The 25,859-nt window shown below is 45.7% G+C and overlaps 1 protein-coding gene across 2 annotated transcripts in view; it reads left to right on the plus strand.

Moving 5' to 3' along the window:
* Nucleotides 1-25,859, plus strand: part of LOC120374953 (unconventional myosin-X-like) — a 220,960-nt gene that overhangs the window by 51,442 nt on the left and 143,659 nt on the right. For both annotated transcript variants that reach the window (XM_039495411.1, XM_039495412.1), the window contains 7 exons: nucleotides 1,318-1,421; nucleotides 2,355-2,484; nucleotides 9,193-9,311; nucleotides 19,246-19,392; nucleotides 19,990-20,090; nucleotides 22,290-22,356; nucleotides 22,953-23,045. In XM_039495411.1, the coding sequence (XP_039351345.1) occupies nucleotides 1,318-1,421; nucleotides 2,355-2,484; nucleotides 9,193-9,311; nucleotides 19,246-19,392; nucleotides 19,990-20,090; nucleotides 22,290-22,356; nucleotides 22,953-23,045 (761 nt within the window). The remainder of the gene's footprint in view (nucleotides 1-1,317; nucleotides 1,422-2,354; nucleotides 2,485-9,192; nucleotides 9,312-19,245; nucleotides 19,393-19,989; nucleotides 20,091-22,289; nucleotides 22,357-22,952; nucleotides 23,046-25,859) is intronic.

Consider the following 25,859-nt stretch of genomic DNA (forward strand, 5'->3'; position numbering starts at 1 on the left):
TCCTGTTCTTTCTTCAACTGCTTATTCCCCTTCCAGTCAACATGGTTGTGAGTGACATCAGACTGCTAGCTGCTCAACACAAGCAAATGGGGCCTGAGACCCAATCTGGACCTGCGTCACCTTGACAAGCATCTCAAGAAGTTGAAGTTTCACATGTCTCCCTTGCCTCCCTCATCCCCTCCCTGGATCTGGGAGACTGGTATGCCGCCCTCGATTTGAAGGACACATATATCCATATTTCCATTTTTCCAGAACATAGAAGGTTCCTCCGTTTTGTGTTGGGCCAGTGCCATTTCTAATTCATGGAGCTGCCCTTTGGTCTCTTGTCAGCCCCGAGAATGTTTACAAAGTGCATGGTGCCAGTGGCCGCTTACCTGAGATATTGGGGCATTCAAATTTACCCAAACCTCGACTGGCTGATCAAGGGCTGGTCTTGGCATCAGAAGTGGCGGCACCTCGATCTGGTTTGCTCCACATGTCCATTCCATTACCTGCACTCCTGCCCCTCTGGAGTTGCCAGCAAGAAGGAACTGAGAAGGTGTGGGGCCAACAGCACCTAATATACCGACTCATGAATGCGGCACTCAAGGGGGCACCATGGCCATCCCTACAGAAACCGCTAAGGCAAAAATCTCTGATGACTGTGCATGTGGGCATGCACACACCTAGAATGGAATGGACATCTCGAAGACTGTCCTAGGCAGGGCTGGCTTTAGGAAGTGTGGGACCCAATTCGAATACCCGGCGGCGGTCTGGGTCTTTGGCGGCACTTTGGCGGCGGGTCCTTCACTCGCACTGGGTCTTCCGCGGCACGGAAGGACCCACCGCCAAAATGCCGCCAAAGACCCGGAGCGAGTGAAAGACCTGCCGCCGAAGAGCCGGACTGCCGCTGGGTAAGTAAAAATTAAAAAGTTAGGCGCTCTTCTTTAGGGTGCGGAGCCTGATTCGGGGGAATCGGCCTAAAGCCGGCCCTGGTCCCAGGCTTGTTTCTGTTGAAAAATGGGCGAGCAGTTGGTTAGGTGAATCGTATAGGATTAGTTTTATACCCTCCTTCCTGTTAATTTAAATACTCTTAGCAGTGAATTTCCATCTTTAAAAAGAGGAGTGGTCTCCCTATGTCAGAGGTGAAGCCAGGCTTGGAATATCTGGAGCTTGGCCTGCCAATAAAATCTTTGTGTTTCACTAATTGCTAGTATTCTAGATCTAAAGTCCTCTCCACTACCTTGCCCTCAGAATAACTTAGAAGGGAAAAGTAGCAAAGGATGTCAGCTGATTCCTGAGTAAACTAACACCTGCTCCCCTCTCTGCTTGCTGCAGAAGCCCTGTCTGTCTCTGAACCAGAGAACTATCGCTACCTGAACCAGTCAGGCTGTGTGAGTGATGAGAACCTGAATGACCTAGAGATGTTCAACAAGGTCATGGTGAGTTCTTCTCCTGGGTCCCATGTGGCATTTCCACTGCGATCTTGTGGCAATTTCTTTAGAGTAATTTCCCCATCCCTGATAGCCTCTGTGATTAGATCATTTTTGGTTTGGATGGGGTTTGGCCCTTGAACAGGGGAAGCAATTAAAATATGAATGGAACAGGAATATTTTCACAGATTAAAAGAGATGAAGCCCATACCTGAAAGTGAGAGTCAGCCTGAGAACACCATGCAGGTGCTGCAATGCCTGAGAGAGTCAGAGTGGCCTTGTCTCCAGCACAAAGTTGCTCAAAGAATCAGACGTTGCGTGAAGTGATGCAACATCATGTGACCTGCATGCATTGCTCTGGCATTTCACTTGTGTTATCTAGCATGGCTCGTGCACTGCATTGTCTGGCCTGGTGAGAGGTTTGGTCAGGAGAAGGGACGCTTTCCCTTGAACACACAAAGTAGGGCAGAAAGGTAAAGGTTATAAATGTAACTGAGCCAGGTACCCTGATTACAACACTATTTAAAATGTGTGGTGTGGACACTTCATACATCTATCCCTGTAACTTGGACAGACCTGACTGTGTGTGTTTGGTGAAAACAAGGCCAAAGAAGTGTATTTAATATATTAAAATATAAGGGAAACAAACTTGAACTAGCAATGACATTGAACCATGGTGATTTTAGTGTAGGGGCAGAGGAGAAACTGGGTGGGAAGAATAGGTAAGTAGAAAGCTCTATAGCTGGGTATAGTGTGTATGAGAAGGGGGATTAGAAAAGGTCTAAAAATACACTAATAAATGTACAACCGCTCCCCAATAGATGAGCTATATGATCCCTAATAGGTCTCTTCCATCTGAGTGACTGTGATTCTGAGCCTCCTATTTTAAACAGCACAGCCCTGCTGATGTAAGTTATGTCTTCTCTTTGTGGCTTTGAGTAGACTGCTCTGAAAGTGATGGAGTTTAGCACCGAAGAGATACGTGACATCTTCAAACTTCTCTCTGGCACTCTTCAGCTGGGAAACATGGAGTTCATGACGGCTGGAGGAGCCCAGGTTACAACCAAAGCAGGTAAGTATGATCCTGTGAACTATGCTCGCTGTTGTCCAAGCCCAGATAGTCCCCCACCATGGCTCTGTCCCTTCCTCTCTCCCCTTGATACCCTAGCTTGCTGGCACACATCACCGAAGCCCCAGTAGCTTAACCCAGTCAACCCACATTGCCCAAGTTCCTCTGATTGAGATCTTGACCCAGGTTGCTGGGCTCCAAGCCTGATACATCAACCTGATTGGGGCATGGCCCTGAAGCCCCTTTCACCCCCCCTCCCATCACTCTGGGGCTGAGTCGATAGACACATGGTTATTTATGATCTGTGTGTAAATAAAAATATGGAGATATTTAAACAGAAACATGCAGAGGTTTAAAAAAATTGTCCACTACAGATTTTCATGCACCTTCCTCCAAAGTATCTGGTACTGATCACCATTGGAGCCAGGATCCCCAACCAGAGGTATCTAGTCTGAGCTGGTCTGGCAGAGCCTCAGTTCCTAAAGAGGCAGAAGTTTAAAAAAATGAGCAAATGTTTAAAAATTTTTTACAAAATTACACATAGAATAACTTTTAAACTGTTTTAATTTGTTACTCTCATCCTCCCTCCCCTTTTAGTCTTTGGGTTTTTGTGACACTCACACAGACATTCATTTGCATCCTGACAAACTAGTTTGTAAGCTCTTCTGGGCAGAGGGCAGGTCTTGTGTGTGTTTGTGTAGTGTGTTGCTCAATGATCCCGGCACAATGATCCTGATTAGGGGTCTCTGATCACTACTGGAACATAAATAATAATATTACACAGTAGTGTAGTCAGTAATTCATCCGAAGGCTGCTTGTAATTCATGCCTTTCAAAATTATTTTGTGAAATGTCAAATGAACTTGATACTCTTCTTTGACAAAATTACAAGAATGATTAATGAAGGTAAGTGTGCCAATATAATACACTTGGACTTGGGTAAGGTGTTAGACCTAGGCCTAAAGGAATTCAAAAAGGAATCTAGGCACCTGAATCCCAGTTTTAGGACTTGCTGCAATTCACAAAACTGCTTGTTCACTAAGCCCTCTTGGTGCCCCAGTTTTTGCAGTAAAAATTCCCTTGGTGCCTGTGTTTCTGCCTCTGGGCCTGTGCCCTGCTGCCTCCCTCTGGGCATCCAGATGCCTGTCTCCTGCCAAAGCCCCAGTGCAATTAATGAACTGAGGGAGGAGTGTCTGCTTCTTCTGTGGGGCCTGATCCATTAGGTATGCTCAGAGGCTGCCTGGCTCTATACAGAATGCCTGGGGTGGGTTTATCCTATCAGATTTAACTTGATATCCCTTTTTGATGAGATTACAAGTTTGGTTGAAAAGATAATATTGATCTTGGTACACTTACCCTTCTCTAAGGCATTTGACTTGGTACTGCACAACATTTTGATTAGAAAACTAGAACTGTATAAAATTAACATGGCACAAGTTAAATAGATTAAAAACTGGCTGATAGGTCTCAAAATGTAATTGTAAATGGGGAATTGTCATCGAATGGGTATGCTTCTAGTGGGGTCCCACGGGGATCGGTTCTTGGCCCTGTGCTATTTAACATTTTTATCAATGACCTGGAAGAAGACACAAAATCATCACTGATAAAGTTTGCAGATGACCTGAAAATTGGGAGGAGTGGTAAATAGTGAAGTGTGATCTGGATCACTTGGTAAATGCTGCAAGCAAACAATATATGTTTTAATATGGGTAAATGTTAATCTGTTCATCTAGAAACAAAGAATGTAGGCCATACTTCCGGAATGCGGGGGTGAGGGATTCATCCTGGGAAGTAGTGACTCTGAAAAATATTTGGAGGTGGGGGGTGGATAATCAGCTGAACATGAGCTCATAGTGTGGCACTGTGGCCAAAAGAGCTAATGCGATCCTGGGATGCATAAACAGGGGAATCTTGAGTAGGAGAAGAGAGGTTACTTTTCCTCTGTATTTGGCACTAGGGCAACAGCTGCTGGAATCCTGTGTCCAGTTCCAATTCATTTATGTAGATAAATTGAAGAGGGTTCAGAGAAGAGCCACTGGAATGATTAAAGGATTAGAAAACATGCGTTATAGTGACAGACTCAAAGAGCTCAATTAATTTAGCTTAACAAAGAGAGAGATAAGTGGTGACCTGATTATAGTTTTATGTACCTACATGGGGAACAAATATTTCATAATGGGCTCTGCAGTCTAGCAGAGAAAAGGTATAAAAGATCCAGTGACTGGCAATTGAAACTAGATAAATTCAGATTGGAAATAAGGCATACATTTTTAACAGTGAGAGTAATTAAGCATTTGAACAACTTACCAAGGGTCTTGGTGGATTCTCCATCACTGACAATTTTAAAATAAAGATTGGATGTTTTTCTTGGCTGCATTGGATTCTTATCTTTCTTTCTTTTTTTTTTTAAATATCAGCTACATCTGTTTTAGGGGTTGTCCATCCCTAAAGAAATCCTCCCGTTTATTGCTCCTATTGAAGTTATTCAACTTTAAATAATTAAATATTGATTGCATCGCCATTGGGATAAAGGTTATGAAGGAGGTTCCCTGCACCCTCTGTCTGTTTGGTGTAAAACTAGGCAGGTGCCTAATTCATTCTTGCTAGAAACAACTTAGGCCCCTAAGCTACCCGATTCCAAGAGAGGGGTTCTTGGCTGGGGATCACAAGCATAGATAGATGTTTCCTTGTAGCTTGGACTTAGGCCTGGTCTACACTGCACAGTAAGGTTGAGGTAAGGCAGCTTACGTCAACCTAATTATGTCAGTGTACACACTACAGCCTTTCCCTGCCGATGTAAGTTCCGTACTACACCGACATAATACCTCCAACTCCACGAGAGGCATAAGGCTTATGTCGGTGCAGTTAGGGTGATGTAGTATCTGTGTAGACACTATGTTACTTATATCGGCTATTGGCTGTCTTGTCAAATTGACACAACAGCCAGACAGCTAGAGCCCAAATGTCCCCGACTCCCCACTCCCAGCCGGGCTGTCCCTGCCTGGCTTCCCGCTCAGGGAGCCAAGAAGCCTGGGTGGCTGCGCCCTGCTCCCGGTAGGGAGGTGAGAAGCCTGATTCTCCTGGCGGGGAGTGGGGAGGCGAGAGCCTGGGGGCAGATGGACTCCTGGCAGTGAGCTGCACGGAGCTGAGAGCTCTGTCTCTCAGTCCCCCTCCACTGCCCCATTCAGTAGGTGGAAGTGCTTCTGGTGAGGACATGCACCACCGACAGAAGTAGGACAGTGTGGACATCAGCCATCACAGTTTGTACTGTAGACATGCCCTCAGGCTCTGAACTCAAAGGGGGCAGGGCAGAGCTTAGCACACACCCCTCTCGTTGGTGTCTTCCATTGGCTAGCTGAGGCAGCGCCCTGTCCCTGCCTAGAATGCTGGATTTTGTGGATCCCATTCGGAGGTGCCTTTCTTTCCCCAGTCATTGTATAGGGAGTCTCAACACCGAACTCAGGCTTTTTGGATCACAGGGCTCCAGTGATTTTCTAGGCACCTGAGTTAGGTGTTGCAACAGCTAAGTGCCTTTGCGATCTAGGCCCTAGTACTTCATGAGGTTCTGATTAAGAATCTAGCATTACATAAAATGACATACATTTTATTTATGGATTATCTGGCTCATTAGTTACATAATTCCTTTTTGGACACTTCCACTTGGAGTTGGCCATTTCCTGTCTGTCTGATTTGCCTTTTTAGATATTTTGGTGGGATGGAAACTGAGAGATATAGTCTTTGTCCTATATCTCCTGGATATGCCCAGACCTAGTCCTTCCAATCTGATACTGTTTTCCCATACTGTTAGGAGGGGCATGGCTCACTGAGGCTGTTTTGATCAATATTGTTTGCCCTTCCCCTTACCAGCAAAGATGTTGATTTATGTACAAATGTCAGACTCCTATATGGAACAAATGCTGAGTCTGGTCCTTTGGGTGAGGGAAACCTTCAGTACATTGTCAACTGGCTTTAACTCTTATTAATATGCCCCAAAGGCAGTATGTTTACTGCTAGTATTGTTTGCATGCAATGTATCTGGGGTCTTAAAAATGAGTCTCAGAGGGTGATTTCTGTGTGAACAAAGAAGCAGCAAAAGTATAGGTGTGGTTTGACGTCTGTATTTTGAGGGTGGCTCCAGTCAGGCCAACAGGGCCACGCATGGGGGTTGGGGGTACAAATTCCGAGCCTGCCCACAAAACAGGGCTGCCCAGAGGGTGAGGCAAGTGGGGCAATTTGCCCCAGGCCCCGCAGGGGCCCCTATGAGAGTTTTTCGGGGACCCTGGAGTGGGGTCCTTCACTCCTACTTCCGCTCTGGGGTGGAAGGACCCCCCGCCAAGTTACTGCCAAAGTGGGACCCGCCACCGAAGTGCCGGGTCTTCGGCAGTAATTCGGCAGTGGGGGGCCCCGCCGTGGGTCTTCGGGGCACTTCGGTGGTGGGTCCCGAAGCGGAAGGATCCCCTGCCGCTGAATTACCGCTGAAGCGGGGGGCCCCCGCTGCCGAAGACCCCAGGCCCCCTGAACCTTCTGGGCGGCCCTGCCACAGAGCACCATTTCAGATTCGGGGGTGCGTGCAACTTTAATCATGATTCCAGGGTCTACTTAGGCAACTGAAAACTCTAGTGTTTTTGCAGATAATAACAAAAATATCTGACAGGAGCATTGTATCAAATTCCTGTATCAAGAAAGAAAATTAAATAAATATTAGACCTACTCAGCTCTAATACTAACATGTTCTGACATCTTGTGGCAAGTCACTTATGGAACACTGGTTAGGTTTAAAATTGTAATGTATATTCTTACTCAGATACACTTACTAAAGTCAGAAGGGACCATCATGATCATCTAGTCTGACCTCCTGCACATTATAGACCACAGAACCTCCCCACTCACTCCTGTAATAGACCCCTAACCTCTGGCTGAGTTACTGAAGTCCTCAAATCATGGTTTAAAGACTTCAAGTTACAGAGAATTCACCATTTATACTAGTTTAACCTGCAAGTGACCCATGCCCCATGCTGCAGAAGAAGGTGGAAACCCCCCATGGTCCCTTCCAATCTGACCCAGGGGAAAATTCCTTTGTGACCCCAAATATGTTGATCAGTTGGAGCAAGACCCACCAGGCAGATACCTGGGAAAAAAATCTGATAACTCAGTACGCTCAGAGCCCTCCCCATCTGTAGTAACTCAGAGCCTTCCCCATCTAGTGACCTGTCTCTGGCCATTGGGGATTTTTGCTACAGGCAGTTGCTGATGAGCCACATGCCATTGTAGGCAGTCCTGTTACACCATCCCCGCCATAAACTTATCAAGCTCAGTCTTGAAGCCAGTTAGATTTTTTGCCCCCACTGCTCCTCTTGGGAGGCTTCTCCAGAACGTCACTCCTCTGATGACTAGAAACCTTTGCCTAATAACTCCTCTCCCTCCTCTCCCTGGTATTTATCCCTCTGATGTATCTATACAGAGTAATCATATGTCCCCTAAGCTTTCTATTGGTTAGACTAAACAAGCCAAGCTCTTTGAGTCTCTTCTCGTAAGATAGGTTTTCCATTCCTCAGATCATTTTATTAGCCTTTCTCTGCACCTGTTTGAATCAATCTTTCTTAAACATGGGAGACCAGAATTGCACAAAATACTCCAGACGAGGTCTCACCAGTGCCTTGTATAATGGTACTAACACTTCCCTGTCTCTACTGGAAATTCCTCATCTGATACATCCTAGGACTGCATTAGCCTTTTTCACAGTTGCATCACATTGACGGCTCATAGTCATCCTGTGATCAACCAATACACCCAGCTCTTTCTCCTCCGCTGTCAGTTCCAACTGATAAATCCCCAGTTTATAGCAAAAATTCTTGTTGATAGTCCCAAAATACTTGAGTTTGCACTATTAAATATCATCCCATTTCTATTAGTCCAGTTTACAAGGCCATCCAGATCTTCTTGTATGGTATTTCGTTCCTCCGCGGTATTGGCAATACCTCCCAACTTTGGGTCATCTGCAAATTTTATTAGCATACTCCCACTTTTTGTGCCAAGGTCAGTAATAAAAGTGTTAAATAAGGTTGGTTCCAAGACTGATCCCTGAGGAACTCCACTAGTAACCTCCCTCTGGCCTGACATTTCACCTTTCAGTACGACCCGACCCGTTGTTGTCTCCCCTTTAACCAGTTCCTTATCCACCTTTCAGTTCTCATATCAATCCCCATCGTCTCTAATTTAACTAATAGCTTTTCATGTGGAACTGCATCAAATGCCTTACTGACATCCAGGTAGATTAGGTCTATTGCATTTCCTTTGTCTAAACAATCAGTTATCTTCTCAAAGAAAAATATTAGTAACTTTATTACCACCTCTTGAATACAACAGTTGAAACAATTGTAGAAAAATCTACAATTACTTTCTATCATTAAGGCTACTTACTTTTTGCAGTTCACCAAGTTTGGAACAGATCATTGAACTTTAGGAAACAGCCTAATAGCCCTTTCTTACCTTAATCACTTGTTAATCACTCTGTTTATAAACAAAATTCTGACTCTCTGCTTCAGGGGCACAAGCTGGGAGGTCTTCTGTTTCCTCATTCAGGCTGCTTGCCTGAGGCTCGCAGTTTGGGGGGGCAATGCCCCCCATGCCCCACCCAAAATCTGCCTCTGAGCAAAAGCCGATATCACTGGGGTGAACCTGGGCAATTAAAGTTATTGTTCTTCTGTCCTAGTACTGAACAATGCCAGTGACCTGCTGGGCTTGGATGCCTTTCAGCTGTCTGAGGTGCTGACTCAGAGATCCATGATTCTGCGGGGAGAAGAGATCAGTTCCCCTCTCACTGTGGAGCAGGTGAGTGTCCGGCTTCCTGTGCACTTGCAATCATGTGCTCTGTTTCAGTGTCACTTTGTGGGTTTTGCCCCAAGGTGGCAGCATTTGCATATATTAAAGGGAAGAAATGAGCAGCACCATGAGGCCTGCAAAATGGCTGTTTGATGGATTATTGTGTGCTCTGTGTGGGGAGGAAGAGGAGGAGGATTGTGTGTTTTTTCAGGGACTAGACAATGAAAACTTACATGTAACTTACATGGAAGAGGTAAAAATTGAAATTCATATCAGAACCAAATCTGTGACTGGGTACTGTTCGTATGGAGCTCGGCTTGGATCCAGGATGAGGTGGGGGCGGGAGGGGCCTCCTAGGCTTCATCTGGGCTGGGCTGAGTTTTGGAGCTTGGCGGTGGGTGGAGTTCGTCCCTGCTTCTGACTGGGTTATGTGGATATAATGACTGATGGAGAGAGAGACCCAGAGTAACTGAGCTGTGGGAACTCTCCATTTGGGTCTTAGTGAGTAGTCTCAGGCCTGCCTGACTGATGAGTACAAACTGAAGATTAGTTCAGTGCTTCATGCCCTTTCCCTCAGGACAATCTTCCTGTTAACCAGTAGAGCCAGTGTTCAGGTATAACGTTTAACAAACAATCTGATCTGTGTTAGCGAGGGAAGTGACATATCTGAGAATATAAACAGTGCCTGAGCCCTAATGTTGTTGGGTCTATTTAGGTTCTTCTGTGGTTCATAACATCATGGTATCTATTAACCTGAATAACTGTATGGTACTGTAGGTCATTAACCCTTAGGGAGCTAGTCATCTGAGGGCACAGTTGCTGTTTTTACACATGCATAGGTGACTCTTTTTGAAAATCTTGTCCTGTGTTAATAAAATCTAACTGTGAAGGACAGCAGTCTGCTACTGAGCAGAAACGCAGAATTATCAGGAGCAAGCATCATACTACAGCAAAGCCAACATCTGTAATGCTACAGGGAAGACTCAGAATACCAAAGGGAGCCCCAGGCAGTTCAGATCAATAACATGTGGTGATACAGATTAAAAAATAGCATACTGCTTGGGCAGAACTTTCCCCCGTTCAATTGCTGTGGTATCCATCCTTGCTTGTGTTAGAACCTTTGGTGACTCTACGTATGAAATGCAGTGACTGGACACTTAGAACAATTCCATTCACTATTACTGATATAGCAAGCACAATGCTTCCTTCAGAGTCTTTCGCTATCAGCTAGTCTCTCTGCATTGACCTACGTATGGACCTGCCAAATCCATTCCCCGCCTTGGGCCTCCAAAGACTGTGTCCAGCTATTTCCAGATGTCATTCTGGGTACAGAGGATGGAGCTGCCAGGAAGTTCTTATTGTGTAATAGGCTCATTACCATTCTGAGCTTTGACATTTCAATGTTGAATGGTGGGAGCTCGGCAAAGTCAGGCAAGGCTGGGAGAATGAAAGGAGCCATTCAGAATCCTGTTGAGCCACAGTATGAGGAAAGCAGCTTTGTTGGGTTATTCCTGGGTGGGGAGGGCCCATTCCTGGAAGATGAGGCCAAGATATTATATAACCATATAATCTGGCTGGCAGAGTGTTTCTCTTCCCTGCATCTGGCTCATTAAAAGAGGTTGTCTAGAAGGGGTGCTTCAGCCTCCACAAATGAGATTAACTATCTGAGCAGAGGGAGGAAACCCCACTGGGCCGATATGCCTTTGCTTTACAGCTACCTCTTGGGCTGAATTGATTCATGTCCTAGGATATGCTTGAGGCTGCTAGGTGACAGTATAAAGGGACAAGTCTCCCCTGGGCACATCCAGCTAGAGTGTCTGCCTTCAACACGCCAGACTGGATAAAACAGTAGGAAGTGAATGTTTAGAATGCTGAGACCCCACTTGGGGAGAGGGGCTGGGGTGAGGCTGAGAGGTTTTCTGACAGATGAAGAGCAACAGCAAAATGAGGGAGGAGCTGGCATCTCTCAGGCCAGGCTGAGTTGGGGAGAGAAAGGCTGGGTTCTGTCAGCCTAGGCTCTGTGCAAAAGCTGAGAGAAGGGAAGGGTCCGTGGGAAGGTTTGTGTTCCCACAGGACATGACAGCTGATTGTACTGCCTTAGGGAGAATCTTGATGCACCTGGATGTGGGATCTTCTTCAGGATAGCACCTCAAGCAGCATGTTGTGTGTTGGATGGCCTACCCTGTAACTTCAATGCTGTGTGCATAGAAAGGCTCGAAGAAGGGATCCTTAAAGCCAGTAGTGCTGTTGTGAAATTCCCTCTGGGGCGAGGGCTCTGCATTGGAGGCCTGTGCTTTGTCAAAGACTGTGCATGGTAGGCTAAAACATGAAAGGGACATCTTTGAAATAGTCCCAGCTTACAATTACTCAAAATGAAGAGCTGAGTCAAGTCATTACAGGTTGGCAAACCTAACTTCCGTACCAGAAGATTGATTGAAACTATAGGAAAGAACAGAATTATGAGACACATAGATGAGCACAATTTGTTGGGAAAGTCAACACAGCTTTTGTAAAGGGAAATCATGCCTCCCCAATCTATTAGAATTCTTTGAGAGTGTCAACAAGGGTGATCCACTGAGTCTTCTTCGAGTGACGGTCCCCATGTGTAGTCCACACATGGGTACACATGCGTGCCATTCTCCTGAGTCCAGAAATTCTTCCAAGCAATGTCCGTTGATTCGCACATGTGCTGTGGATCTCCTCATGCTCCCAAATAAGGCCTCTCCAGTTCCTTCTTACCACTGCATGGCCTGAGTCAGAATTTTATGTCCTCTTTACAACTTGTTATAAAGACATTTGTAAATAGTTTTATTTCTAAGCTTAATAGTTAAAGTTCATAGAATACTTAGTAGAGTGTTTCTCTTCCTTTCTTTCTTCCTGGTTGGAGAACCCTTCCCGGGCTCCAGGACTATGCCCAGAATCCCAGGATTTAAGAAAGAATTGTATCTCTTGCCCTCTCTCCTTCCCCGTCAGTGACAAACATCAATGTTGCCCTTACTGACTGGGAGAGGAGAATATCTCTGCAAAGTGTAGTATCTGTCACTCTTTTTCTCACCCAGAACTCAGGAAGCCTGGAGAAATCACCTGATGGAGAAAACTATGAACCCCTTCTCCAATCCAGGCCAGGGAGATCCCCCTCCCCCGTCTACATTGGCCTCAATTAACCAGCAGTGCCCCTCCAACCATGTGCCTGGGACTGGAGCCTCCAGCACCTAAGCTCAAAGTCTCTTCTTCTAGGGCTCCCTAGGAGAGCAGAGGGTACTCTTATGGGCATGAGGACAGATCCCCGTCCAGGACTATCAATAAGAGATGTGCTCCCTTCCCAAGCCTCTGCAAGTTTGGTGAGATGTTGCACATAGAACCTAAGGAGCCAGCTCCACTAATGACCCCCAGATTGGAGGGCAAAGCACCTAAAAAGAAAGATCCACTAGTTCTGTTAGTCACCTCAGTACCAAAGTGTAAAGACTGACATTCACTGGCTCCATCTACAAGCGGTGGTCTGGACCCATCATCAGTACTGCGTCATTCATCTAAGGACCATCCAGCTGCCATAGACATACTGGGTCCATCAGACTTGACTGCCGGAACCCCTCGGACACCAAGGCATATGGAAACTTCCATGCACTGAAGGATATATTCCTCCCTTATCCACAGTCTCCACTTTCCTCCAACCTGGCCCTCCTGAGAGATATTACTCTGGAGGACAAGTCTACATTGATGTCCCAGGAACAGTCCCACCTCCAGCCATCTGGCCAGGAGTGCTCCAGTATTGACTGCCCCATCATTACTGCTGGAGCAGTTTTTGAACTCAGACGAGTGAGAGGTGCTAGCCACTCCAGTACGTCTAAAGACACAGTCGAGCCTTCACAGACATTCAAAGAGTCACTCTCACTATTCCTTTTAGTACAACACCCCCCCCTCCCAGACCACTGGTACCCATTTCCTTGCAGGCCCCTGCAACTGTTCAATCTCTTAATAGGGTCCGTGGGATCTTTATGGCAGGCATCCGGGCCCTTCTCAAGAATTGTACTGCTACTCTCCCTCCTGCCAACCAGATCTGTCAGTGTACGAGGAGGAGGAGGTGAGTCTGGATCTGCAGGTTCCACTGGGTGTCTCCTCATCACCTACGGATGAAACACTTGCTCCTTCCTTGCCGTCTCCTCCAGATGCCCATCGGTGGTACCAGGAGCTACTGCAAAGAGGTGCTAGTGACCTCCAGATCTCACAAGAGAGGATCCAGGACTGACAGTGCTGGCTCCTGGATATCTTGCAATCTTGGGGACCAAGCACCATGACCCTTCTGATCAATTAGGCTGTACTAGAACTGGTCAGAGTGGTATGGCACACTCCAGCATCCTGTTCCCCTACAGTGAAAAGGGCTGAGAGGAGATATTCTTGTTCCTGACAAGGGAGCTGAATTTTTGTTCTCCCGTCCTTCCCCCAATTCACTGGTGGAACAGACAGTTACAGAAAGGGCTTCGTTGCACTATCAAAGAGCCACCCCAACAGATATGGGCTGTAAGAGACTGGACCTCCTGGGGAGGAAGGTCTTGTCCTCTGCAGGCCTGCAATTTTGAGTTAAATTACCAAGCTCAATTAGCAAAATACGATTTTTAAAAACTATTCCAGGCTTGCAAGCTTTATAGACCAACTTCCCACAGAGGACAGAGCCCAATTTAAGTTCCATCTAGATGAGGGAAAGCTAGTGGCAAAAACAGCTCTCCAGGTCTGGCCATTGGCTTAGTCATGAAAAGGGACTCTTGGCAGTAAGTGTCAGGGTTTCCTAGGCAGGTCCTGGATGGTGTTCTCCCCTTTGATGATTCAGATCTCTTTAATGAATGCAGGGATTTGTCTATTCTTTCATTTAGAGGACTCAGATCAACTCTGCATTCCCCAGGGATTTATACTTGACCCCCCAGGAGGGAACACCAGAGCCAGTCCTATAGACCAAGACCACCCCTTCCACATGTACCTTATTACTAGCACCAAGCCGAGCCTCCATGGAAATGTTGGAGCGTTCAGAGGCCTTGCTTCTTGGTCCCCTCTACTGCTGTGGCCTCTACTCACTCCCAACCAACAGCCAAAGGCCATTTTTGGTCAAGACCCATGTTCCACCACTGATGCCACCCATCTCTTCATTCATCACGTTTTGGAGGCCAGCTCACACTCTTTGCCCACAACTGGAGGAAGATCATTACTGGAAGTTGGGTTTTAGAAATTATCCATCAGGGATGCTCATAGAGTTTCTCTCCTTCCCTCTCATAAACTCTTCCTCATCCCACTTCAGGGATCATTCTCACAAGGTGATTTTTCAGTGGGAGGCAGAATTCCATTTACATCAAGAAGCAATAGAACACTTCCTGCCTCAGCTCCCCATATTTCCTAATCCCCAAAAAGAGTCCTCCCCTTTGGGTTAGCTACGGCACCCAGAGTATTTACAAAAGTTTCCTCTGTAATAGCAGCCCTGATGAGACACCAGGGCTAAATGGTATTCCCATACCTGAACATAGGCCGCTCATGTCAGGAGGTTAAGTTGTTGACAAGGTTCCCAATACAACTTCCAATACTACTAGGCATTTGCATAAACATAGAAAAGCCTGTTTTATCACCCACAAGGACAGTAAACTTGATAGGGGCAATGTTGGACTATATTTCCATGACACTGCTCCTCCCTGCAAACAGGTTTCTTACAGTCCGCAACCTGGGTTCACGCATTACCCACCGACCATGAACCACAGTGCACAGGATCCTTTCACTGCTGGGCCACATGACCAGGTGCATTGCTGTGACACCATTTGCCAGGTTTCATTTGTGCTGCCTGTAAGCTTGGCTTCTCTTGATCTATTGACCAGACAAGGACCACATCAACTCCAAGGTGGGAAATCCCACCAGAGTTATCACTTCCTTCGCTTGGTAGTCAAATCTGGAGGAAATCATGGTGGGTATTCCCTTCAGCCCTTCCATCCCCAGAACCACCATTGTGACAGATGCCTCCCGCCTGGGGAGGGATGCTTACCTGGACCCCATGAAAGGCCAGACGACACATAAACATACTAGAAGTGAGGGTGGTTCACCTTGCATGCAAGGCCTTCCTTTCCCTCCATACGCCCATTCCGTATACAAGTGACATCAGACAATATCACCACAGTGGTCTATGTAAACAAACAAGGAGGACCGAGATCTCATACTCCCTGCCTGGAAGCCATTAGACTTTGGAACTGGTGCATCAGGCTGCATCACAATACAGGCTGTGTACCTCCTGATATTCACAACTCCCTTGCGGACAAACTAAGCAGAAGCTTCTTGGCAGACTACGAGTGGGAGGCCCGTGACAGAGTCTTAAGTGAGATATTTACACAGTGGGGTTCACTGCAGTGAGACCTTTTTGTGCCCCAAACAAACAGAAAGCTTCCCCTATATTGCTCCATTGGAGCCCTGGGTCACAGCTCCCAGGGTGACACTGTACTCCTGACCTGGATGAACGACCTCATATATTGCCTTTCCTCCCATACCCCTGCTTCCACAGGTCATAGGGATGGTACATCATGACAGAGTCAACATCATTCTCTTAGCATCCTACTGGCCCAGACAGTTCTAGTTCACAGAACTTCTAATGATGTCTGCACTCTTTCCTCTATGCTGCCCCCCCATCCCAGGCCTCCTAACTCAGGATGGAGGGAAAATCAGGCATTGCAACCCAGGTTCTCGCCACTTCATGGCCTGGTGCTTTGGTGGGCATTGGATATAGAATTCTCCTGCTACCTGGCCAAATGGAGACATTTTTGGCCTGGGCACAACTCCAACATTCTTCAGCCACTGCAAGTATCCTTGTTGTTCTAGGTCTCTTAGTTTTTTGCTAGTACACCTAGCAATGATTAGTGCCTCCCTCCGTAGAAAGACATTCTGTCTTCACTCATCCAGCAACAGTAGTCTATGAAAGATCTAATCAGGACCTTCCCACCAATGACCAAACCTGCACCTCAATGATACCTTGATCTCGTCCTGTCAATGCTCACAGGTCCGCCTTTTGAACCCATAGTGATGTGTTCCATGACCCACCTTCCCATGAAGGTGGTGCTCTTAGTGGCTATCACTTTGGCCAGGAGGATGAGTGAGCTCAGAGCCATCATGGCAGACCCTCCTTATACAGTTTTTCCACAAAGAAAAGGTTTCTCTATGAATATACCCCAAGTTTCTCCCCAAGTTAGTTTCTGATTTCCATGTCAATCAAATGATACTTACCTGTATTTTTACCAAAACCCCATGCTTCTGCTGAAGACGAGAGACTTCACTCCCTCGATGTCCATCATGCCTTGGCTTTCTACCTGCAAAGAACCAAACCCATTAGAAAATCACCAAGTCTTTTTATCACCAAGGCAGAGAGATCACATGGTCAAGCCATATCCTCCCAGAGGATTTCTGAGTAGGTCTTGGGATGCATCCTGGAGTGCTACAAGGTAGTGAAAATCCCTTCCTCTAGGACTGTCACAGCTCACTCTGTGTGAGCACAGGCTGCCTTGATAGCATCCCTATACGATGTCCCTCTGCAGGACTTCTGCAGGGTGGCCACCTAGAGTTCTGTCCACATGTTCACAATACACTATATTTTAGTTCATACCTGTGGATGCAGCAACTGGATCTGAGTACTGCAGACATTTTTACTGCCAGCTTCCTCACATCCACCTACATCTGAGCACTACTGGCCAATTACGTATCTGTGGAATACAAACATACAGATCATCACTTAAAGAAGAAATGGCGGTTACTTACTGTAATTGGAAATTCTCTGAGGTGTGAGGTCCCTGGATGTATTCCATTACACACCCTCCATGCCCTCTGCTTCAGAACTTGTAGGATTAGACTAAAAAGAGGAACTGGAGAGGTGTTGACCCACACACTCTCTTACATGCTTTGTTAAGAGTGCAAGAAGATTTACCGCGCACGTGTGGGCCAACAGACATTGCATGGAAGAATTTCCATACTCAGATGCACATGTGTACCCATATGTGGAATACAAATATGGGACCACACATCTTGAAGAACTTCCAGTTACAGTAAGTAATTTCCATATATAGTGTATTTGGACTTTCAGAAAATCTCTGACAAGGCTTTCAGTAAAGTAAGCAGTCATGGGGTAAGAGAGAAGGACCTCTAATAGATCAGTAACTGGTTAAAAGACAAGTATCTGAGGGGTAGCCGTGTTAGTCTGGATCTGTAAAAGCAGCAAAGAGTCCTGTGGTACCTTATAGACTAACAGACGTTTTGGAGCATGAGCTTTCATGGGTGACTAACCGATGAAGTGGGTATTCACGCACGAAAGCTCATGCTCCAAAACGTCTGTTAGTCTATAAGGTGCCACAAGACTCTTTGCTGGTTAAAAGACAGAAAACAAAGGGTAGGAATAAATGGTCAGTTTTCAGAATGGAGACCTCCTCAGGGGTGTGTACTGAGACCAGTGCTGTTCAACATATTCATAAATGATCTTGCAAAAGAGTAAACAGTGAGGGGGCAAAGTTAGCAGGCAATACAAATTACTCAAAATAGTTAATCCCAAAGCAGACTGCAAAGAGTTAAAAAGGCATCTCACAATACTGGGTGACTGGGCAACAAAATGGCAGATGAAATTCAGTGTTGATAAATGCAAAGTGATGCACATTGGAAAATATAATCCCAACTATACATATAAAATAATGGGGTCTAAATTAGCTGTTACCACTCAAGAAAATGAACTTGGAGTCATTGTGGATAGTTCTCTGAAAACATCCGCTCAATGTGCAGCAGCAGTCAAAAAAGCTAACAAAGTTAAGAACCAATATGAAAGGGATAGATAATAAAACAATAAATATCATAATGACTCTATATAAATCCATGGTATGCCCATACCTTGAATACTGTGTGCAGTTCTGATTGCCCTATTTCAAAAAAGTTATATTAAAATTGGAAAAAGTACAGGAAAGGGCAACAAAAATGATTTGGGATATGGAACAGCTTCCATACGAGGAGAGTTTAAAAAGACTGGGACTGTTCTTCTTAGAAAAGAGACAACTAAGGGGGGATATGATAGAAATCTATAAAATCTCCACTGGTATGGAGAAAGTAAATAAGGAAGTGTTCTTTTCTCCTTCTCATAACACAAGAGCTAGGGGCCACCGAATGAAATTAATAGGCAGCAGGTTTAAAACAAATATAAGGAAATACTTCTTCACATAAGGCACAATCAACCTGTGGAACCTGTTGTCAGGGGATGCTGTGAAGGCCAAAGGTATAACTGGGTTCAAAAAAGAATTAGGTATGTCCATGAAGGCTAAGTCCATCAATGGCTATTAGCCAAGATGGTCAGGAACTCAACCCCATGCTCTGGGAGTCCCCAGCCTCTGACTGCCAGAAGCTGGCACTGGATGACAGGGGGATGGATCACTTGATAATTGCCCTGTTCTGTTGATTCCCTCTGAAGCATCTGGCACCAGCCCCTGTTGAAAGACAGGATACTGGTCTACATGGAACATTGATTGACCCAGTATGGCCATTCTTATGTTTTTATGTTCTTAAGATGTCAGTGTTCTTTGTATCTGTGTGTCTCCTCTGTAGTTCTAAATTTTTGACTCAAAGGTCGAGTCTCCCCAAAATGACTGCAGGGTCTCTTGCCATCTTACATGCCTTCAGCACCTGCATCCCAGTCTTCCACTTGCTTCAGACTTTTGACTGTGCTGTGGCTAGGCCAATAGTAGCATTGTGCAAAAGCTGGAATGCTTACTAAACATTATACAATGTATATTCCATGGGGCAGCCAGCCCTACATATGGCTCTGTCCAGCTGGCAGTGTGAGAAATCTGTAGGATGGGGATGTAAGTCATTAGTTTCGTAAAGTAGTGACAGTGGTAACATCCATGTGCTCCTTCTGCTCACCTATCATGACAGTTTTTTCCTCCTTATATGCTCACAGGCGGTTGACTCTAGGGACTCTCTCTCAATGGCACTGTATTCCCAGTGCTTCTCATGGCTCATTGGCAAGATTAATATGAAGATCAAAGGGAAGGAAAACTTTAAGTCTGTGGGCATCCTAGATATCTTTGGCTTCGAGAACTTTCAGGTCAGTACTCTATCTTTCTGGATGCCAGGTTTTCTCTGAAGATTTGCTGGATGTATGAGGAAATTTGCTAGGCTGATACCTGGTGTGGGTCAATACTACACATATGTGGAAATGTCTTTCCAACACAGATCCCCTGTGAGAGAGGGCGAGAGACCACTTGGTTGCCCTTTTGCAGTGCATGTCCTTCTGTGGGCTGTGATAGATGGTTAGTTCCCCTTTGTGGGTGGATTGTGATAGACATTAGTTGTACCTCGAGATAAGTGTGCACAGTAGATGTCTGGTTTCTAACTTATTCACATTCTTGCTGTTTTCTTGTGGTAACAGGTAAGGGATGCCTATTAATTAGCTGCCCTGTGACAGAATGAATAACCAATAGGAAAGGAAAGAGAGAATGAGGTGATACCAGACTCTTCTACTCTCCTCTGCTTTAACCAAAGGCCAGTCAATTCTGGCCCTGGAGTTCATATGGACACCGTTCATTAAATGCTGGTCTTCTGTATGCAGTTTCCCTTCCATGTTGTCCTCACAGGAAGATTTTTTTATAGACCTGTGACCTGAATTTTAATTTTTATAATCTTTGTTTCTCCTCTCTTGTAGATTAATAGTTTTGAACAGTTTAACATTAACTATGCCAATGAGAAACTCCAAGAATACTTCAACAAACACATCTTCTCTCTGGAGCAGCTAGAGTACAACAGGTAATGAAGGGGAAGGAGCAGTGCCTCTGTTCAAATTTCAGGATGCAAAACTGAGAACATAATTCTTCCCTAGTGACGCCCAGCATTTGGGAGGGTGTCCCTGCTCAGAGTGGCTGATTGCAGTGCATAAGCCAGTGAATATGCTTTGGTGGGGAATGTCCAGTGCACTGTTTTGTTAGAGTGGGACTTCTGTCTTCAAGCAAGAAGTGTCTCACCTCTCGAGTGTTTCATTATTATTTTTTATTATTGTAGTGCTTAGGAGCAGGATCCCATTGTGCTAGGCACTGTACAAAGATGGTCTCTGCCCCAAATTGCTTACAGTAACCCCCGGCTGTAACTCAGTATCTCACATGAGATCTTTCTGAGGCCACAATCTCAACATTGAATTGGTTCAAATATCAAGTTTTGCCTGGTTTTCACCCTAAACAATAAACCCTTCCCTGGCACCTGAAACTTGGCCCAGTCTTGCTGGAAGGAGGTGAACTGAAGTATACCAGGCCCAAGTTTAAGATTGTAAAGTTTTACTTGGTTTCAAATGTTATAATGAAAGTTTTGCAGCACTTTGCTCGTCTCTAACTTCTTTCTGTTTCATCTGTATTCTCTCAGCTAGACATTCACAGAGCCAGACCCAGCTCCTTTCTGTCACATGATGAAGGCGTCCAAGATGTGTGGCCTTTTGTTTCTAAATCCATTGTGGTAGCAAAAAAACCCCAAAAATCTGAAAACTCCAAATCCTGTTCTCTTCCTCCAATCAGTAATGGTGTTTTAACCAGATACTTTGGCTCTATTGTAGTCAACAAGGTTATAAGGGAACACTGTGAACATCTGGCTTGACCTCCTGTGTAACACAGGCCATAGAACTTCCCTGAAACAATTCCTATTTGAACAAGAGCATATCTTGGAATAACATCCAATCTTTATTTAAAAATTGTCAGTGACAGAGAGTCCAACACCATAACCCATCACTGGGTTGTTCTAATGATTAATTACTCTCACTCTTAAAAACGTATGCCTTATTTCCAAATGGGGCTTTGGTCTTAAAAGGGAAAGTTTCCAAATCTCTAAGTTGAATAGGTCTCTGAGGGCTTTCTTTTTTCTAGTGACTCTTCTTAAGTGGAAGTGGTTGTGGTTTTGTCTTTGAGTTTGAAGGGTCCAACAGAAAGAGAGTTGGGCACTCTAGATAGCTATCTACTATTAATATATTGTATTGATGCCCATCACCATAATATCTGAGCCTCTTGAGAGAGGGCAGCCAGAGAAATATTCCCCTCTAGCTCCAAGACAGAAGCATTTATTTTTCTTAATGAGGCAATTGAATAGGGTCATTGAGACTGAATGTGAGCAGCTCTGTAAAGGAGAGCCACTGAACAGATAATTCTTTAAGTTCTAAAGACTGCCAAAATACAAGCCTATTTATACACCCACTCCCGCAGCTGATTCCATCACTGCAGGAAGCACATGTTAAAAACACTATCCTTCCTATGAAGGGAGATTTTCCCTAAAGATCAGATTGGAAGTGTCCAAACTCTGTGGCTGGATTTTAGAAAGGACTCAATAATGTTAAGACTAATATTGTTTTTTGATATGCTAAAGACAGGATCTTTTACTTCAGGATATCGGCTAATCTCCTCAGTAGTCAGGAAATAGCTTCTGTGTATTACATTGCTCAGTTGGCCAAGCGTATTATGGCTCCAGAGGCAGGATATTACATTTGACTGATCAGTGTTCTGATCTGGTACAGCAAATTCTACATTTCCTTCAGTACTGGAATAGAAGCTACTCTCAGAAGAAATTCCAGAGTCTCAGTTAAACCCTTCCAAACTTGTGAGGCCTCTGCCAAGGGCATTATTGGATAATGCAAGGATCTTAAAAAACATGGATTCACTGATTTTTTTTTCACATCCCAGTGAAGAAAATATAATTTTTTTGTTCCTTTGTGGTAGGCATGTCTGTTTTGGAAATTTCCAGATATTTTGCTTCCAGTTGTTCCTCCACCTCCTACTCCCCCCTGGAAATCATGTCTTCCACTTCCTACTTTCTTCCCCAGGGAGCCTGGGGATGGTGGTGGTGTGGTCCATCCCTTGAATCCCTCTTGGGTCCTGGGAATGTTGCTCTGTGCTGCCTCTATATTCCTTCACCCCACCCCAGGGACTGGGAGATTTTCTTATATCACTGTTTTTTTTTCTTCTTGTTTGGCAGGGAGGGAATAAGCTGGGAAGCCATTGACTGGATGGACAATGCAGAGTGCTTAGATCTCATTGAGAAGGTGGGCAATTCTTTATAGAATTCATCTGGTCCCAGGAATCCTGGCAGGCATGACCTGGCATGACACTTAATTTTTCCTTTCCCACATTTAAGCATTTGTTTTTATTGTCCTTTCCCAATACATAGGCATAGGCCTAAATTGCATGGCTGGCTCCCACATTCTGTTCTGTGGTTGGCTATCACATGGTCTCTGAGATTCTGCTGGTGTTTCCACGTGTTACAGCATGGGTAGATCAGCAAGACCTTTTTCACATCTTGTTCTTCCAAGAGCATGGGCCTTTTCATCCCCCAGAAAGGCCCTCTGTAAGAACGCAAATTCTCTGCTCATTGTTTGGGATAGACTTAGGCAGGGCTTTAACCTCCAAAATACAGATTTTATAAAGACATTTCATTTCCACGTTCTGGGTGACGAGCCAGTGTTCTACTTGTTGAGTCTGTAGATTGGCCGCCAGGCGCACTTTACACTCAAGCTTTCTAGGGTGTAACTTGAAGGGTGTCATTCAGCATGACAGTCTCAAACCTTTATTTCTCTAGCCTGAATCCTGAGCAGTTTGTAGTTTTACTGGTTGGTAAAGGCTGTCTCTCATTTGGATGTAGAAACTAGGTTTGCTGGCACTGGTCAACGAGGAGAGTCGATTTCCCAAGGGCACAGACAGCACCCTCTTGGAAAAACTGCACAGCCAGCACGCGGTAAGTAAGCAAACCATCCCCTAGGCCAGGGGTGGGCAAACGTTTTGGCCCGAGGGCCGCATCTGGGTATGGAAATTGTATGGCGGGCCATGAATGCTCACAAAATTGGGGGTGTGGGGTGTGGGAGGGGTTGAGGGCTCTGGCTGGGGGTGCGACCAGAAATGAGGCGTTTAGGGTGCTGGACGGGGCTCTGGGCTGGGGGTTAGGGTGCAGGAAGGGGTGCAGGCTCTGGCTGGGGTTGCGGGATCTGGGGTGGGGCTGGGGATGAGGGGTTGGAGGTGCAGGAGGGGGCTCCAGGCTGGGACCAAGAGGTTTGGAGGGTGGGAGGGGGATTAGGGCTGGGGAAGGAGGTTGGGGCATAGGAGGGGCAGGGGGTTGGGGTGCATTAGAGGTTCAGGTTCCAGGCAGGGTCCCTTCCAACCCTGATATTCTATGATTCTAATGAAGCAACTTGCAGAATCTCTTCAACTCTCTACAGAGGAGGTACCAGAATCTTGGCACTTTCTTGTGGACGTTCTACACACCCTCCCCAGAGTAAGATAGCTCTGACCATTAATGAGGCACTCTTGTCTGCAGCCCATAATTTATGGCTGACTCTTGCCACTCTTGCAGCTACCTGAAAACAGGCAGAAAAAATATTACATACCAGCAAAAGGGTGGAGTATTTCTTCTCTCACCCACCCCCAACTCCCTTGTAGTGGAAGCAGGCGATGAAAGAAACAGCCAAACTTGCTGAGGATCTGCACCCTTTGACAAGAAAGATAAACTCATCCACTGCTCTTCAGTTTTCAGTAGCAAATTTTCTAGTCCTGATGGCAAAATATGATGTTAACCTAATTGCCTTCTATGACAAGATAAGTGGCTCTGTGGATGAGGGGAAAGCAGTGGATGTGTTATTCCTTGACTTTAGCAAAGCTTTTGATACGATCTCCCTCAGTATTCTTGCCGGCAAGTTAAAGAAGTATAGGCTGGATGAATGGACTATAAGGTGGATAAAAAGCTGGCTAGATCGTCTGGCTCAACGGATAGTGATCAATGGCTCCATGTCTAGTTGGCAGCCAGTATCAAGCGGAGTGCTCCAAGGTTCGGTCCTGGGGCTGGTTTTGTTCAATATCTTCATTAATGATCTGGAGGATGGTGTGGATTGCACCCTCAGTAAGTTTGTAGATGACACTAAACTGGGAGGAGTGGTAGATACGCTGGAGGCTAGGGGTAGGATACAGAGGGACCAAGACAAATTGGAGAATTGGGAAAAAAGAAACCTGATGAGGTTCAACAAGGACAAGTGCAAAGTCCTGCACTTAGGACGGAAGAATCCCATGCACTGCTACAGACTAGGGACTGAATGGTTAGGCAGCAGTTCTGCAGAGAAGGACCTAGGGGTTACAGTGGACGAGAAGCTGGATATGAGTCAACAGTGTGTCCTTGTTGCCAAGAAGGCTAACAGCATTTTGGGTTGTATAAGTAGGGGCATTGCCAGCAGATAGAGGGACATGATCATTCCCCTCTATTTGACATTGGTGAGGCCTCATCTGGAGTACTGTGTCCAGTTTTGGGCCCACTCTACAAGAAGGATGTAGAAAAATTGGAAAGAGTCCAGCGGAGGACAAAAAAAATGATTAGGGGGCTGGAGCACATGACTTATGAGGAGAGGCTGAGGGAACTAGGATTGTTTAGTCTGCAGAAGAGAAGAATGAGGGGGGATTTGATAGCTACTTTCAACTACCTGAAAGGGGGTTCCAAAGAGGATGGGTCTAGACTATTCTCAGTGGTAGCAGATGACAGAACAAGGAGTAATGGTCTCAAGCTGCAGTGGGGGAGGTTTAGGTTGGATATTAGGACAAACTTTTTCCCTAGTAGGGTGGTGAAGAACTGGAATGGGTTACCTAGGGAGGTGATGGAATCTCCTTCCTTAGAGGTTTTTAAGGTCAGGCTTGACAAAGCCCTGGCTGGGGTGATTTAGTTAGTGTTGGTCCTGCTTTGAGCAGGGATTGGACTAGATGACCTCCTGAGGTCCCTTCCAACCCTGATATTCTATGATTCTAAGAAATAGATAGAATATTCCATAGAAACCACCTCTAGAATCCATTTATCTATGGTGATAAGTTACCAAGCAGGTAGAAGTTGTGCTAGGTTGTCCCCAAAATGTGGGTGGAAGGCAGGTTTGCACTGCAGATCCAGAGGAGGGAAAGTCCATGGCTCTCACCCAGATTGTCAAAATGGTTGTTTACAGAGAGGCCCAGGTAGAGGGGTTGCCATTGGGGTTGTCAAGCCTGACCTTAAAAACCTCGAAGGAAGGAGATTCCACCACCTCCCTAGGTAACCCATTCTAGTGCTTCACCACTCTCCGAGTGAAAAAGTTTTTCCTAATATCCAACCTAAACCTCCCCCGCTGCAACTTGAGACCAGTGCTCCTTGTTCTGTCATCTGGTACCTGAGAACAGTCTAGACCCATTATCTTTGGAACCCCCTTTCATGTAGTTGAAAGCAGCTATCAAATCCCCCCTCATTCTTCTCTTCTGCAGACTAAACAATCCCAGTTCCCTCAGCCTCTCCTCATAAGTCATGTGCTCCAGCCCCCTAATCATTTCCATGCTATCATCCACTCCCTCCACCCCCTCTTCAGGGATTCTCCTCACATGGACCTCCTAAAGTTGGAGGTTCAATCCCTCCTTCCATCTGGAGACGATAGAGCCTGTTCCCCCAGAAATTGTAGGAAGAGGGTTTTATTCCAAATATTTCCTGGTTTTCGAAAGAAATGGTGGCTAGAGGCCCATTCTAGGCCTCAGGAACCTGAACGCCCATGTTATTTTG

Source organism: Mauremys reevesii, linkage group 11, assembly GCF_016161935.1.
Source record: "Mauremys reevesii isolate NIE-2019 linkage group 11, ASM1616193v1, whole genome shotgun sequence".
Taxonomy (NCBI): Eukaryota; Metazoa; Chordata; order Testudines; family Geoemydidae; genus Mauremys; species Mauremys reevesii.